The sequence below is a fragment of the Mauremys mutica genome, chromosome 9, assembly GCF_020497125.1.
Source record: "Mauremys mutica isolate MM-2020 ecotype Southern chromosome 9, ASM2049712v1, whole genome shotgun sequence".
In the NCBI taxonomy this organism is placed as follows: Eukaryota; Metazoa; Chordata; order Testudines; family Geoemydidae; genus Mauremys; species Mauremys mutica.
In genome coordinates this window covers 93,039,779-93,055,167 of record NC_059080.1, presented here as the reverse complement: position 1 = coordinate 93,055,167, position 15,389 = coordinate 93,039,779, and the positions used below count along the sequence as shown (strand labels likewise).

At 37.0% G+C, this 15,389-nt stretch overlaps 1 protein-coding gene across 5 annotated transcripts in view; it reads left to right on the top strand.

Annotated features, from left to right (window-relative positions):
* The window catches only part of TBL1XR1 (TBL1X receptor 1), a 175,147-nt gene extending 160,036 nt beyond the window's left edge, over positions 1 to 15,111 (top strand). For all 5 annotated transcript variants that reach the window (XM_045030651.1, XM_045030648.1, XM_045030649.1 and 2 more), the window contains 7 exons: positions 572 to 632; positions 1,585 to 1,706; positions 2,275 to 2,349; positions 5,700 to 5,827; positions 6,051 to 6,216; positions 6,908 to 7,009; positions 9,811 to 15,111. In XM_045030651.1, the coding sequence (XP_044886586.1) occupies positions 572 to 632; positions 1,585 to 1,706; positions 2,275 to 2,349; positions 5,700 to 5,827; positions 6,051 to 6,216; positions 6,908 to 7,009; positions 9,811 to 9,837 (681 nt within the window). In that variant the 3' untranslated portion in view covers positions 9,838 to 15,111. The remainder of the gene's footprint in view (positions 1 to 571; positions 633 to 1,584; positions 1,707 to 2,274; positions 2,350 to 5,699; positions 5,828 to 6,050; positions 6,217 to 6,907; positions 7,010 to 9,810) is intronic.
* The last annotated feature ends 278 nt before the right edge of the window (positions 15,112 to 15,389 follow it).

Below are 15,389 nucleotides of genomic sequence, written 5' to 3'. Positions count from 1 at the left end.
AATATAATTATTTTTAAAATATGTTTATTTTGCCATGATAGTTGACTTACTCATATGAAATATTTGTATAGCAGAAAGATGCCAGAGTATTGGCAAACTGCTCAAAGAAGAGTTTAGAAGAAGGTAACAGAAATAATTTAGTAGCTGAAGAGTTTGATTTATGAGATTAGATTTAAAAGCTATAAATATATATAGTTCTTCTAAGTGTCAGTAACAGAGAGCACATAATGGCCTACAAATATTTGAAGTTAAAGGAATTATTTAGGATAAGACAAAAAGGTATAATTATGAGTAATGTGATTACATTAAAAGGGGGAAAAATTAAGATGCAGTCAGGAACTGCTTGCTTCCTGGCAATTAAAATATATTAGGGTAGTCTTTGAAAGGAAGTGGTAGAAGACCCATTGTTTGGAGACATGTGAAACTAGACTTGATAAAACACTAGAAAATGTACAATAGTGACCAATCCTGGCCAGCAGGAAGATGACTGTAGAGGACCTAATATCCATTAATGATGGAAAAGACTTATGATTTGTAGCAGTTTTACAAGTTTGTTTATTTTTTAACTCAGACCACAATTATTTGGGATGCCCATACCGGAGAAGCCAAGCAGCAGTTTCCCTTTCATTCTGGTAAGTACTTCTCTGCAGGTGACAGCTCAGATTGGTCAAAAACAGAAGAAAAAGTTTTAAAACGTTAACGTGCTGAGCCTTTTCAAATCTAATATACCTATTTATAGCTTTTTAATTTGGATCTGACAGCACACAAACTGTTGGAGTAATATACCTTTGAAAAACCAATTGTGTGTGTGTCTGCTACCATCATTGATAACCTGTATTTCAGTCTGTTATGTTGTATGTGGGAAAAAACTATAATAGACATGTATTATTGTAAACTGGCATGTCCCTCTTGCTAAATGAAACATTAATGAAAACTAACTTTCATATCATCTGTGTGAGTTTATTTAAGAACGTACCCAAAATTAAGATCTGTTTGTGTTTTATATCTTTATGATGATCCAGAATTAAAATAGATTTATTTAAAAATCAAAACAGACAAGTCCATTTCGTTATTTCTTTTACCCCTGGTGGCTTGGGAGATGGAGCAGAGGAAGCAAAGTATATGGCATTTGGTACCTGTTCCGAACTCCCTCATGTTCCCACCTTTTTTACTCCCCTAACTTCATGGACTTAATGGCATGGCAACAACCAGAGCAATGAGCTTCCAGCTCCTGCCAGCTGAGGTGCAAGGACCATGATTATGTCTCAAATTTGGATCAGTTCATAGTGGCTTATTGTGCTATTAAACTTCAATGTGTGTTTTGCCTTCTGTAGAATTGTTTCATTTCAGATGTGTTCCCTGTTTTGATTCTTTCCTATTAAACTTAATTTCGTGTGTCTACATTAAACTGCATTTGCTGGTCTACATTTCCCACTGCTCTAACATGTTTAAAACCCTTTGTTAATTCATTCAACTTGATTTAGTCACTCCCTGTTGGCATTTGTTCCAAGTTACAAAGCTGATGCACTGAAGACCTTTCCAAAGTACATATCTTAACTTAAATATCTCTCCTTATTTTTCTAGCACCAGCACTAGATGTTGACTGGCAGAGTAACAACACATTTGCTTCTTGCAGCACAGATATGTGTATTCATGTCTGTAAATTAGGACAAGATAGACCTATCAAAACCTTCCAGGGTCACACAGTAAGTAGTGACTTTCTATATACTGAATGAAGTTTTAAAATCTCCTTATTACTTAATTTGTTGGAAAATATGTGTTTGCTATTTGATAGTATCGGTATATTATTAGTAGTATTAATCAGAGATGGGGGCTGTATTGTGCTAGGCACTGTATGCAACCAGTCCTTGGCAAGAGACAATAGGTAGATACCACAAACAGGGTAGGATGCACAAGATAACAATGAAACATTTATGATTAGAGTAATCAGCAGTCACAACACACCAGCTGCCTTACCATTGTCAAGTGATTTTGAAGTTCACCTATGTTGTGGTGCTTAACAGAGAGATTTGAAGGAGAGTAAAATGGTGGCTTTGAGATGCACCCAGGCAGAAGAAGGCACAAAGGTGCTTTGGGAAAATTTGACTATTGGGCAATAAGGGTTGGTATTGCTGGTGGAGTAGAAATGGATGTTGATAGTATTTTGAAATGTAACTGTACAAGTACTCCTAATTATTGTCTAACTTTATTTTTGTAAGCTGTCGTTTATAATGGAAACAAAACTTCAACTTTATTTTCATTATTCAATTTTAGAATGAAGTAAATGCAATCAAATGGGATCCAACTGGTAATCTTCTGGCATCCTGTTCTGATGACATGACTTTAAAGGTAACTGCAATTTTGGGCAATAGTACCGTTTTATAGTTATTGTACACTGCAACCTTTGTGTTTGTTTGTAGAGATCTACCATGTGCACTACTAGCTTTGTTGTTTGGCAGTTCAGTAATTTTAATGTCATTATTTTATTCTTTAACATTTTTCCTTTTTTAAAAACCTGACTCAGACATTTCTAAAATATCTCTATTCGTTAACGACAGTCTTTCATCCAAAGGGCCCCGCCCTGTGAACTTATGCATTAACTTCACGGGAATTTGAGTATAATTTACTATACACATGTAGCGGTTTACTGGATTGGGCCCATTAATAATTGTGTGATTGCTTAACCTTGTAGTTATAGAGACATTGCTCAGTCTTGCTCAAAGAGAAATGTTACAATCAGTGTAGTGTATGATTTATGTAGGACCAGGCTGCAACTAGCTCCTGTGCTGGCTTTTTCATAGCTGTCTTAATATTACTAGTAGTATACCACTACCTCGATATAATGCCACCCGATATAACATGAATTTGGATATAACACGGTAAAGCAGTGCTCGGGCGGATCCGCACTCCAGTGGATCAAAGCAAGTTCAAATAACACGGTTTCACCTATAACGCGGTAAGATTTTTTGGCTCCCAAGGATAGCGTTATATCGAGGTAGAGGTGTACTATCATAGCACCTAGAGCTCCAGGTATGGACCAGGCCCTCATTGTGCGAGGTGCTGCACAAATACAGAACAGAAAGGCAGCCCCTGTCCAAAGACCTTTGCCATTTAAGTATTAGGCAAGAGATGGGGAAATACAAGGAAACAAGGAGGCAGTATTGATCGTCATGACAGGCAGTGGTTTCAGCCTGTCCTTTATTAGGTTTTTCTGTAGGCACCATGGCAGAGGAGAGTTTTAAGGATGCATTTGAAGGACGATAACGAGTTAGTTTTGTGGATGTTTACAGAGACCTTCTCCCATGCACATGGGGCAATGTGGGAAAAAGCATAAAGGTGTTTGACTGAGAATTTAACAAGTGAGCAGTACCGTCTTTCGTCATGCAACCTGTCTCCCTGCCATGCAAGTACCTGTAAATGGATCTAAAAAAACATTCTCAACATGGCCACGTTTACCATATTGCTTGCTACCCAGTTTCCCTGAAAGATTGTCTGCAGTCCTCTGGCCTTGCTGACTCAACAGGACTCCTTGTTATGCACATGAATAATTTACAGCCACATGACATCTTACAATACAGCTTGTTTAACTGGGGAAAATTATGGAAATAGATTAGCATGAAGGGTCTGCCATTGCATTAGGAGTCCAAGCTTAGATCCCACGGTGGTAGGTACCTTAGAAAAACTGAAGATGGACTTGAATTGACTTGAATGAATCAACTTTTAGAGTTGATGCTATCCAGTATCATTTCATTTACTCACCTCATTATGTTAAGCTAGTGGCAGGTGTTTTAGGAACCCATCTGCTATTACATTCCATACACTTGGCAATACTTAGGCACAAAAGACCTGATGTTGCAAAGTATTTGAGAGTGGGCACCACCATTCTTCAGTCTCCCTGAAGGACAGGTTAAGATACCCTTCCTTCCATTGAATAATATCTTACTTTACAAGGAATCCCCCTGCAGTCAGTAGAACTATTTATGGAGTTAAGATGTAGCTAAACAAGAGTCAGAGTATGAGTACCTGGCCTTTAATGTTATTTTATATTTGTTAATACAGAGGTCACAGTCCCTTCAGATTCTCTCTAAATACACTTTGATCATTATGGCTCTAATTGTGATGTAACTGGGATTTTGGATGTACCCTTACAACACATCAGTGCTTTTTCTTTTACTAAGACTTTATATAACAGAAATATGCAAATAGATACTGCAGATGTTTCAAACCAGGAAAACTCTGTTGTTTATATTTTATTTATGTATTAAAAGGGCCTAGTGTACTCTGCAGCTCATTCTTGATGTGGAGCCTTTCACCTCCAGGTTGCTGCTTGACATCTAAACCAGATTGACGGCAATCTCTTCATTTCACCATTTCACAAGCTGTTTGATGTCTCGTGGTCTTCCACTGTAGTTACTATTGGATAGATATCCCCATCATTAACCCCCTCATTGCAGTTAGCACACTTCTTGGCCTTTCCCAAGGAGTGGACGGGGAAGAAGATTGAACTATTCGTGTTTAGAGGTGGTGTTTCCAGGTTATGCTTGAGCCACCTGGATATGGTGGTAAGGGGAGCCTAGGACTGATGATTCCAATGTGTTTTCAAACCAGTGGATAAAATGAACACTTTAGTCTCTAGGGTTCTTCATACAGAAACTTTTACTGGTGCTGAACGGTCTTCACAATGAGGGAAAAGGAACTAGATTTTATGTTTTGATCCAGCCGTTTTAAATCAGAAATATAGTAAAATCTTTTCTCTCTCCCCCGGTGCCCGCTGTCTTTAATGGGATTCTGATTCATGAAAGCATCTTAACTTTAAACACATGTTTAAGTGCTGGCCATAACAAAGATGGACTTAGGAGTATGTTTAAATGCTTTCCCGAGTCACGGCTAAAGTGAAGCGAGCTAAAATAAGACCAAATTAGATATCATTAAAGGAAAAAAATTGCACTTGTACAAATAATTTGAATGAATATCAAGTTTCAAATGTATGCAAAGCTTTATGAACGCTCCCAAACCCGTTTTTGTAATGAAAACACAAACCCTTAAAGGAATACTCTGTTTTTGTTTCATTATTTGTATGATGATAGCATGTAGGAGCCCTAGTCATGGATTGGGATCCTATTGTGCTGTACAAACCCAGAACAAAAAAAGTGATCCCTGCCCAATCTAAGTAAAGTCTTATTACCCTACCAAGTCAAACACCTTAACAGTTTTCCATTGTGCGTATATTATTCTGTTTGAAGAAGTATATTTCCGCAATATCCTTTTCTGCACCCTACCCTGGTAGCACAAAGTCTATTTAAAAACAAAGCTCAGTGATAACCGTGATAATCCATTCATACAACTTTGACACAAACACCACTATATGCACGCTGTATCTTAGCACATGTCCATTGACTTCAGTGGTCTTCGGATTGGACTTGCAATGAGCATGCATGCATTTGTTTAGGTAGGAAATATTGCATGTCACTCCTTTGTTTATTTTTTAACCCCATGCTGTACTGATAACGTTAAAGAAAACATACACCTGTCTCCACTGTAAAGCAACCAGCGATGGTGTATGATTTGGGTGGCCTAGAAAGCTGTCAGTTGGGCCTTGTTAGCTCTGAGTAAGGAAGAGGGTGGGAGAATCCATATGTTCTAATGTAGTGTTTATGTTTAGGGTATTAATCTGTTTTTTCCTTCCATTTTTACCCTAGATCTGGAGTATGAAACAAGATAGTTGTGTCCATGATCTACAAGCACACAACAAAGAAATTTATACTATCAAATGGAGTCCTACAGGACCAGGAACAAACAATCCAAATGCCAATCTTATGTTAGCAAGGTAATATTTAATCCTTTTATCATACCAGTCAAGAAGCTGACAATTCCCCCTGCACCCACCTTTTCCCCTCTCTTCCCCTTTTCTCCTTCTGTAAATGAATGTTAGCACTAAGTGGACCTCTACTTTAGGAGATACTCTGGCATTAAAGAAGAGACTTTAACACCATCAAAGGAAAACAATTGAATAAAATTGAAATGTATTCCATCTGTTTTTCCTTTGGCAGTGCATCCTTTGATTCTACTGTTAGGTTATGGGATGTAGACAGAGGAATTTGCATCCACACTTTAACGAAACATCAAGAACCTGTGTACAGTGTAGCTTTCAGCCCTGATGGCAGGTACCTGGCCAGTGGCTCTTTTGACAAATGTGTTCACATCTGGAATACACAGGTACATGCTGTTTTTTTATGAACCGGTTTGTTTGATTGGTGTGTTTCAGACTTATTCAGTGAATCATATATTGTTCTAAGGCTGTTTTCAGCTGCTGTAGCTTTGTATATTCAATATAAATATTAAATATAGTATGTGAAAGTAGCTTTCTTCAGTTCAAACGGGTCTTTTTGCAAGTTTTTGACAAGGTAAAACTTAGAACTTAAAATATGACTTCTCTGTGTAAACCACAAACTCATTCTCACAGACATGTTTATTCAGTGTCACAACTTCAGCATAAGGATTCAACACACACGCATACACTGGGTTCTGAAAAGTATAAATAGCTGACTTGTTCATACATAGTTATAGCTATTATCCAAAGCGGCTACAGTCAGTGATATATGATGTTGTTGCATGTGTTGGATCCAGTTCCAGAAAAGAATAGCTGTATATCCAGAAATTCTGAAATGTAATTGCTGTTTTGCAAGGAGACCTCTGTACTAGGATATCCTGGTATACAGGATAACAGAGTTTTTCATAAATGTTTTAACGTGATGCTCAAGTTGTACGTGAGATCTTACATGGATCATTTCCCCTGGGGAGAATTCACCCTTTAAAAGGAACAGGGAAGTTCTACATACCATACAAACTCTACTTACTCATGTGCGTTTTATTATTCTAATTGCATATCTTTTCTCCCCCCGTGTAGACGGGTGCTTTAGTTCACAGTTATCGGGGAACAGGAGGGATTTTTGAGGTTTGCTGGAATGCAGCAGGAGACAAAGTTGGAGCAAGTGCTTCAGATGGTTCAGTAAGTATAGTAGAACAATCTCCAACATTTCTTACACGTGTATATTCTTTTAGACAGTCGGATAGGCTGGAGGACTGTTGACTAAACAGAGAGAAATTGTGCTTATTCTGAGGAAGAATGAGTACAAATAGCCAGTTATCTAAAATTTTACCTATTAAATGTGGAATAAAGCTGCACTTGTTTTCCACTTAATTTAACATCTGAAATTAAGGCAAGGTTGGAGGTTGTCTCTCTTGGTCACAGGGGTTTTGGGAAGTGTAATCCATTTTGATTTGTCAAGTCCTTTAAAATTGTCAGATGCAAGTGTGAAATATTATGATTTTGAGCCAGGAAAGGCTATACAACAACATGTACTATAGAAATATGTACATAATAACTGGTCTGTTCATTTCAGTGTGGAAACTAGTTGTTGCTTGCAATTTTTTCATTTCAAGAGAACTGATCAGTGTAGGGGGGCATTTTTTTTTATATCTGATATGAATGAAGTATCATTTGAGTTGCTATTGAGAATTAAACAAAGCCAGGGTATGAATTTATGAGTGCTCATTTGGTTACAAGTCCCTTTATGCAAGTAATATTTTGCTTACATTGTTTGGAGTGCCCAGGAGATGAGCTCCTACGTTCTAATAAAGCATGAATCTGCCCTTTCTTCCCCGTAGCAGTGACACAAAGTGTGGCCTTCCAATTCTTTTGATGTCAGCCTGCAACAACGCCGCATTAAAAATATTAATGTGTGACTCTGCACAGCAGCCAGGCAAACAGTGACTTCTTAATGTCATGGGTTAATAAGAAAGGAGAGAGACAGGGGTCAAGCCCAACACAAATCAGAAATAAGAGTGTTGGGTAAGAGCTATTATGGGCATGTACTCTGGGAGTTGGTAGCTTGAAGGAGTGCCATAAGTAAGTCAGTAAGTGAGTGAGAGAAGCTAACCTGGTACCTTCACAGTCCAGAGACTCAAATGACCTTGATACCAAGAAGTTTTCCTTCAAGCAATGAAGTCAAGTGGCTTCCAGTTAAATCTTTCTGGATGATAGAAAATGATCCCTTCAGACCCTTTAAGAGGACATTTGATAAAGTAAATAAACTGAGGACAACTTTTGGGAAGGCCAAAATAGATTGGTTTGTTGTGGTTCAGAACAGAAAGTGGGCAGCTCTCTTGAATACAAAAAGAAATGAAACCACATTGCAGAGACTTCATCTCAGTGAAATAAAGTTTTCATATGGTCTGCATCATGTAAAAATGGGTAGCTGGCATTTTGGTATCTCTAGGAAGGTGTTGGAAGCCCTAAATTATCTACTGGGAAAGTGTAGGGATTTGTCCTCTATTTATCCTAAAGGAGAGAGAATTTGAATATATTCAGACAAAATGTACAGATATCTCCCCATTAAGTTCACGTGTCATGTTTTAATTGAACATTTAAAAAAACTTATTTCTACTGTCACTGGTGAGGTTTGTTAGTAAAATGACATCTTTAAAGCCACCCACAGCTTCCCCACTAATCCAGAGCTAGTTCTACCATAAACTGGGTAATAATGAAACAAATGATGGACACAAATGTAGTTTACATGTGGTTTTCTTTTTCTGGTAGGGTAGTCTCAATTTGTAGACCTGAAGGAACTCCAGGCTCTAGCAATTGATCCATCTGCTGATTAGATTATAATAGGAAACTGTGTACTATTATATGTTCTTTTCTTGGCTGGTCCAGTCTGTTCTAATATTTTCACCCTCCCACAATGCAGATTTAATGAGATCTTACAGTACTTACAGACTGGCTCCAGATAGATTCCTTGGCTTTTAACTACCACATATTAGGCAGAACAATTCACAGTATCCTTTTTTGTTGTTTTTGTTTGTTTCCCATAACAAAAAAGAAACAGTTGAAGTTCCAGTTAGGTCTTGTTTTGAATGACTGGGATATAACCATGTTAATGCCTTGGGTTTTTTTAATCTGGAGAAGCAAAATCCATATAAAACCCCTCATTAACCATTGTGTTTCTTTACATGCTAATGAATTCTCCATGGGGCAAAAGAAATGCAGTAGTTCAATATCATTGTCATTTATGAGCAACTTTTGCTTTTGCATAGGAATGACCTGAGACTAGCTATTTTTGTCAAAATATTCGGTGGATCCCATGGCGGTGATTATTATATGTATTAGCAAAGCATTCAGAGACCCTTAATATGGCCTTAGTGTGCTGGGAATTGTACAAACATAAAAGAAAAAAGAACGACCTTGCTACAAAGAGCTTGCAATTTAAAGAAGGACAAGACACAACAGTGGGGTGTAGAATACCACAGGGGTTGGAGATTGTGGAACAGAAGACAAGCTTGGCAATATTAGGAGCACCTGGTTACATGTTGTTAGCACAGCACACGGTAAAATTTTTTGCCACTTTTTAACCAAATGGGCACCAGGAGAAATACTCAGGGAATAACAATGTAAAGGGTAACTTTCAATAGCACGTAAATCACATTTTAAAAAATGACTTAGGTACTTAGAAGCCTCAGTGTCCATAAAAGTCAATGGGACTTTGGCTGCTAAATCACTTTGGTGCTTTTTGAAAATTTTACTCAGAATCATTTGGTTTTGTCTATTGTATTCATAGTTTACAGATGATGCACAATGTTGTTCGTGGGTTTGTTTTTCCTGCCAATAATAGATTTGTGGTTAATTTGCATAACCTGTTTTTTGTTGTTGTTGTTGTTGTTGTTATGACCTTATATTACATGTAGAATTGTATAGCTGTAAAAATGCTGTGCAGTGTGCATTTCTGAATATGTATTTCTTTTTTCTTACAGGTTTGTGTATTAGACCTACGGAAATAGCGCTACTAGTTGGAAGCCATGGACCGACTATGAATGTGTACATAGCCAAAATGACTGTCCCTAACCCATGTACTGCTATAGTCCCAATTGAACCATGGCCAGTCCAGTACAGCCAAATCTAAAAGAAATATATACATATACTGTATATAAAATAAAATAAAGATTACACCCTGAAGAGGATGACAGAGTTTTGTCACAGCTTGTGAATCCTGTTCACCAAGTGCTGGAATCTGCTGTGCCCCAAAATAACATTTAGAAGTTTCGCGTATGAAAAACAGAAGAGAGAGAAATATACCATACAAGAGCAGACCATACATGTACCAAATTTGGAAGATACTAATGACAGCCTTTATTTCTCCCTTTTTAATCCAGAGTTGCAATGGTTTGTGGTTTTGTTTCCCCTCCCCCTTCTCAGTAGTTGAGCAGTTTGCGTGTACAGAGAAAACGGACTTGCATAAACCTGCAGCGGTATTTTGTTCTTTGCTTTTAAACATTTGGTTTTTTTGTTTCATTTTGGTTAAGTTTACGGATGCATGAAGTAAGGGAGTGAATCGGTTCCTTGTTTATATTTTTTCACCTTTAAACAGAGTTTCTTTTAAATATATATATATTTTAATGCATTATTTCAAGAGGTAGAGTGAACTTGATATTTGGTACATTCTGTGGCTCCGAGAGCACAATTTTGAGGGGGGAGGGAGGGCGAAAGGATGGGTGACTGGGGGAGAGAAAAAAGAAACTCACCTCTGAGACGTGACATTTCATGTCCTGTTAATCTATAAAGTACGTCAGCAATGGGTATAATGCTGTGGATTTTTTCTAGTGACATGGCTGAAATGCAGTAGTTTCTTATTTGGGACATAATTCTGCCAAACTTAAGAATAGAAGGGCGCACGCATACACACACACACACACAAAATACAGGGATGCAAATAAATAAATAAAAATATGCATCTTCTGTTGCTTTGAGACCATAGCTAAATTATGGTTAAATTGTGCACTATTGTGAAAAGGAGCAAAATGTAGTTTTTGGGTTTTTTTGAGAAGGGGGGTGGTTGATTGGTGGTTGGTTTTTGTTTGTTTGTTTTTTTAAAAGATTAAAATCTTTTTGGACGCGGGTTCATGCCACAGCTTCTACAAGACTTGCCCATCATTGTTCGTAGGAGCTCAGATGTCTAATGTAACCAAATTCCAGTATTAAAAGTATCTAATGTAATTTTTCTTTATACAAAAAAAAATCTTTGGCATATATTTGATAACACTGCCGTTATCAGGCAAAATGTTTACTACCTTAGATTTAAAAAAACCTTAGAAACAGAAGACTTGCTTCAAGTTTATTTGAATAGCAGTGATTCAGCTTATTTAAAAGATGAATACTTGCACTAATTCCCCTGCTGCTCCAGTCCTGCAGTTTGTTGTATCTTGTGACTACATTTTTCCCCAAATATAAGGTAGATGTAAGCTGCTATTTTTTTAATAATCACTACTATATTGTGTCTTTTACTCTGTTTACAATATCAAATATTTTTCTTACAGCGACATATATAAGCGGCAAACCTTTTTCTGCTCATGTGATTAAAAGTATATTGATAGTGATTTTATTTGTAAATTATAGCATGAGGGTCATGTTTATGCCTATATGGAGTTGAAAGGGTTTTGTCTCGCATAAGATTCCAGGCGTATAAATCTCTATAAAAAGAGGTTGTCAAATCTATGTCACAAACATTTTCCTTAAGAAATGGTTTATATTAGAAAGCTTTGCAAAGTTATCAGTTTTATAACACTATTTCAATCACAAATTAATTTTGTGGCTTAAGATCGCTTAACTTTAACTTCTGTAGTTAAGTATAAATTGATTTAACCCAAATAATGCAGCTTTTACATTTTAACAGAATTGTTCTTTAGGGATTGATTTCTGCTGTTGCCACAGACTAACATGACTTGAAGCAAGTCTGAGTTTGGCTAAGGTAGGGTGGCAGTTTGCCGGTGATAAAGAGAATACATGCATTCATAATATGTACCCCAGTTATTATCAGTGGGGCAGGTAATACTATAATACACAAATCTAAAAACAACCAAACATTCATATCCATAAAGGCAGTCATCCATGATGGTTCTGTGCCAGCTGTTTTTAGGGTTTTGGAACATATTACTGTTTAGAACAACTACCCGGTGAGTTACAATATGTAGGAAACCTAATATGTTGAGTGTCTGGCACTTGAAATATTGCTTTTATTGCTGGAGGTCCATGATTGTGGCTGACCTCTGTCATTATTAAGAAAAAATAAAAAAAAAATCTGTGCAATAATTTTAAACTGTGCTCCCAGGAATAGACACAAATGTTTTGAGTATATTTAAGCTGCATTTTTCCTTTAGCAATGCATTTGTCGATTGCACTGAATTTAAATTGAAAGTCAGAGGTGATTCTTGATAGTACTTTTGTATTTTAATATGGACAGTTTATTCATTTTCATACAAGTTATTGGATGGTTGTTTCAGCGAATTTAAAAAAAAATGTTGTGGAATTCTGTGACATAACTGCAAAACCACAGCCATGTTTGATGGTATTGCCACATTCTTTTTCTCTCAGTCTTCAGCTGTTTTAGTTTTGTGTAAATCTAGTTGCTTAAGCATAATGTCAAGTATCCATAATTAGAAAATACAGAGCTTCATTACCACAGGACTGTGGGTTTTCAGATGTTTGTACACACTGCAGGAATATCAGTTTCATAGGCCTGGGTGTCTCTGGATACATGAGCCAGACATCAAGCTGGTGTGAATCACCGATGCTCTGCTGCAATGGAGCTATGAGGATCGGGCCAGTATATTTTTTGCTGCTGTTCTTTATCAACATGCCACAGTGCTGCTCCTGTTCTGCACAAACTTCCTCTTGTCTCATGTATTATACAGAGTTAACCATGTGGGTGCATGATGCTTATTTCCATGTTTTATGTGAGGCAAGAAGGAGTACCATGGTCATTAGATTCTTTTCTAGTGCTGAGACTCGTATATAGTAGAACAAAGTAGATTTTCCACACTGCTCCCTTCAAGGCGTACATGCCTAATATTATTAAGGCCCCAATTCTGTGAAGACTTAAGCACATGTTTAACTTTACATGCTAAATGTCTCACTGAAGTCAATGGGACTGCTCCCAGTATGTGAAGTTAAAAGGTGTATAAATCTTTGCATATGTTTGCTGGAAAAAATGTTGGCTTACAGAGTGAATTCTTGGGAGGGAACTTTAGTTAGGGAAAACTGGGTTCACGTTTGTTGATGGGATGAGGCACGGGCTGCTGTCATGTTTGCAATCTTTTTTTATCATCAACTTAGTATTTTCTTTTTTTCCCATTTCTGTATAAGGAGTTCCAGGTTTTCCTGGAGATATCATCATTTTCTATTTTTGCTTTGGCTCCTGTGATTTAAAATTGATGTAAAGAGTCCCAACCCTTTGACTTTGTAGTAGTATTTACAAAGTATTTAAGTCCTCATAAAAACTTCTTTCTTTTTAATTCTTTTGTGGTCTTGATAATTCAGTTTGTTTGGGGAATACTTCTTTAGGGGGTTAAATGGTGTGTCTGGCAGAGGACTGGAACTCTTGTATGAAATACTAAAAGTGCCTCTTTTTCTGGGTTGAGGGAAGGAAGTAATAATTACCAGAGTTTGAATGACATGACAGTTGAAACATGTTTCTGGATTTTAGGACACTTTAGTGAATCTTAACAGAAAGGCCAAAGATTTGTACCAACTTTAATTTTTGTTTTTAAATGCATTCCTTTTTCCTTACACTGCTTACCTCATGTTAGGGTATTTAAGGAGACATTGCTGACTTTAAAGCGTTCTCCAACTTTAGGAAGTGTAGTAGGTACAATAGGGCTGTTGTATCAGTTCACCTTAGCTATAGAGCAATCTAACAGCTAATGAATTTAATTCTGTCATATAAAGGAACTTCTTTAGAATTGCAAAAGTGGCTTTTCAGCTTGTAAATGAAAGGTTGTATGTTTCCTCTGTTTAGTAAAGAGAAGACAGGGGCCAGTTTTCCAGTCCTTACTCAGTCAAAAATCCCATTGACTTTTTCACTTCAGGGGGAAGCTTTTGTCTAAGTAACCATTGGAGGATTGGGTCCTTCTAAGTATTGGACAATGTGACACTTAGGTATAATAGGCCAGGAAAAACTTAGTGAGAATTTTGCTTGAGCAAGCTCTGCAGGATTTAGATGAGTATTCCATTTGCTTGGCAAGCAGTACTCTCCTACAGACTTCCTCTTCCTTCCGAAAATGCCTGTAGAATTGTATGAAGAGGGATCTCCAGTAGTCTGCACAAAGCAGTAGCAATATTGTGGCATGCTGGAAGAAAGTACTGGTTTGGGAGATGGCAGTAAATCTCCATGAAGATGCCTGGCATTTTCCCTGATGAAGAGGAAGATGTGATGCAGTTTTCACTCCTTCCTCTAGTGCAAACTCTGAAATATCACGTTCAATAGTGACTTTTTCAACATGAATATGATTGAAGGCAGACAAAACAATAGAAAAGTGTACCGTTTCTTTTTAAAAAATGCAGATTTTGTGTTAATAGTGCTTCAGCTCCGTAGTTTTTGAAGAGCTACAGAATTCTCCTTTTCATCCAGGGTTGAGGCCTGATGATAACTTAGGACATTAATTACCTTTTTCTTTTAAGTAACAAGCATTTTTACTCCATAATGGTTTCCTGGCATTAGAGGATAAATTCAGAAAAACAGTCTGCATGTTGTTGCTAGTCCGGTATATTTTGCAGTCTTGTTTCACAACAGACTGCAGTGTGCAGATCAGTAATCCTAGAATACAGAAATAATTTTTTCTCTCTCTCCTGACATTCACACTGTAGTTGTAATGGTTTCATTTTGAAGTTACAAATCCTTTGGGTCTAATTCTGTGAGCCTTCCTATAGCACTGGATTAAAATGTCTGCATCATTTCTTCAGTTATCCAGTTAAACTACAATTGTTGTAAAAGTGTAAACCAGCCCATGACAGTTTTTTGTACTTGTTTAAAGGACTTTTATTGTTCAGTTTTCATGATTATTGTCTAAAGAAGACTGATATAGATGTTCTATACTGTCCTGGACCATGTTAATTACACTATGATGTTATTTTGGTTCTACATCACAATGATTTGTCCCCAAAACCCATATCCCTTCTAGGCACATTTTCTGTTGCAGTTTCCCTTTGCATTGTATTGCTCTGACAACTGTAATTTGAATCAGATCTGAAAGAGGTCCAGAATAAAATATATTTTGATATTACGTTGGCTGGATGTTCTGTAAAACATTTAATAAAATGTATTTGGTAGAGGATAGTTGCAAATAGTTGGCTTAGTAAAAAGAAGAGGAATGTTACAATAGGTTTACGTCTATGTTAGCACATGCTTATTGTTCTTTATATTTTAAATATATGTAAAGTAACACTTTGTATAATGTTACAGGGGTAGTACTCTTAACAGATCCATCGCAGCAGAAGTGCTTTATGACCTTGATTCAGCAAGGGACGTTGGCCACCTTGGTTTCAATGGGACTGCTGCCAT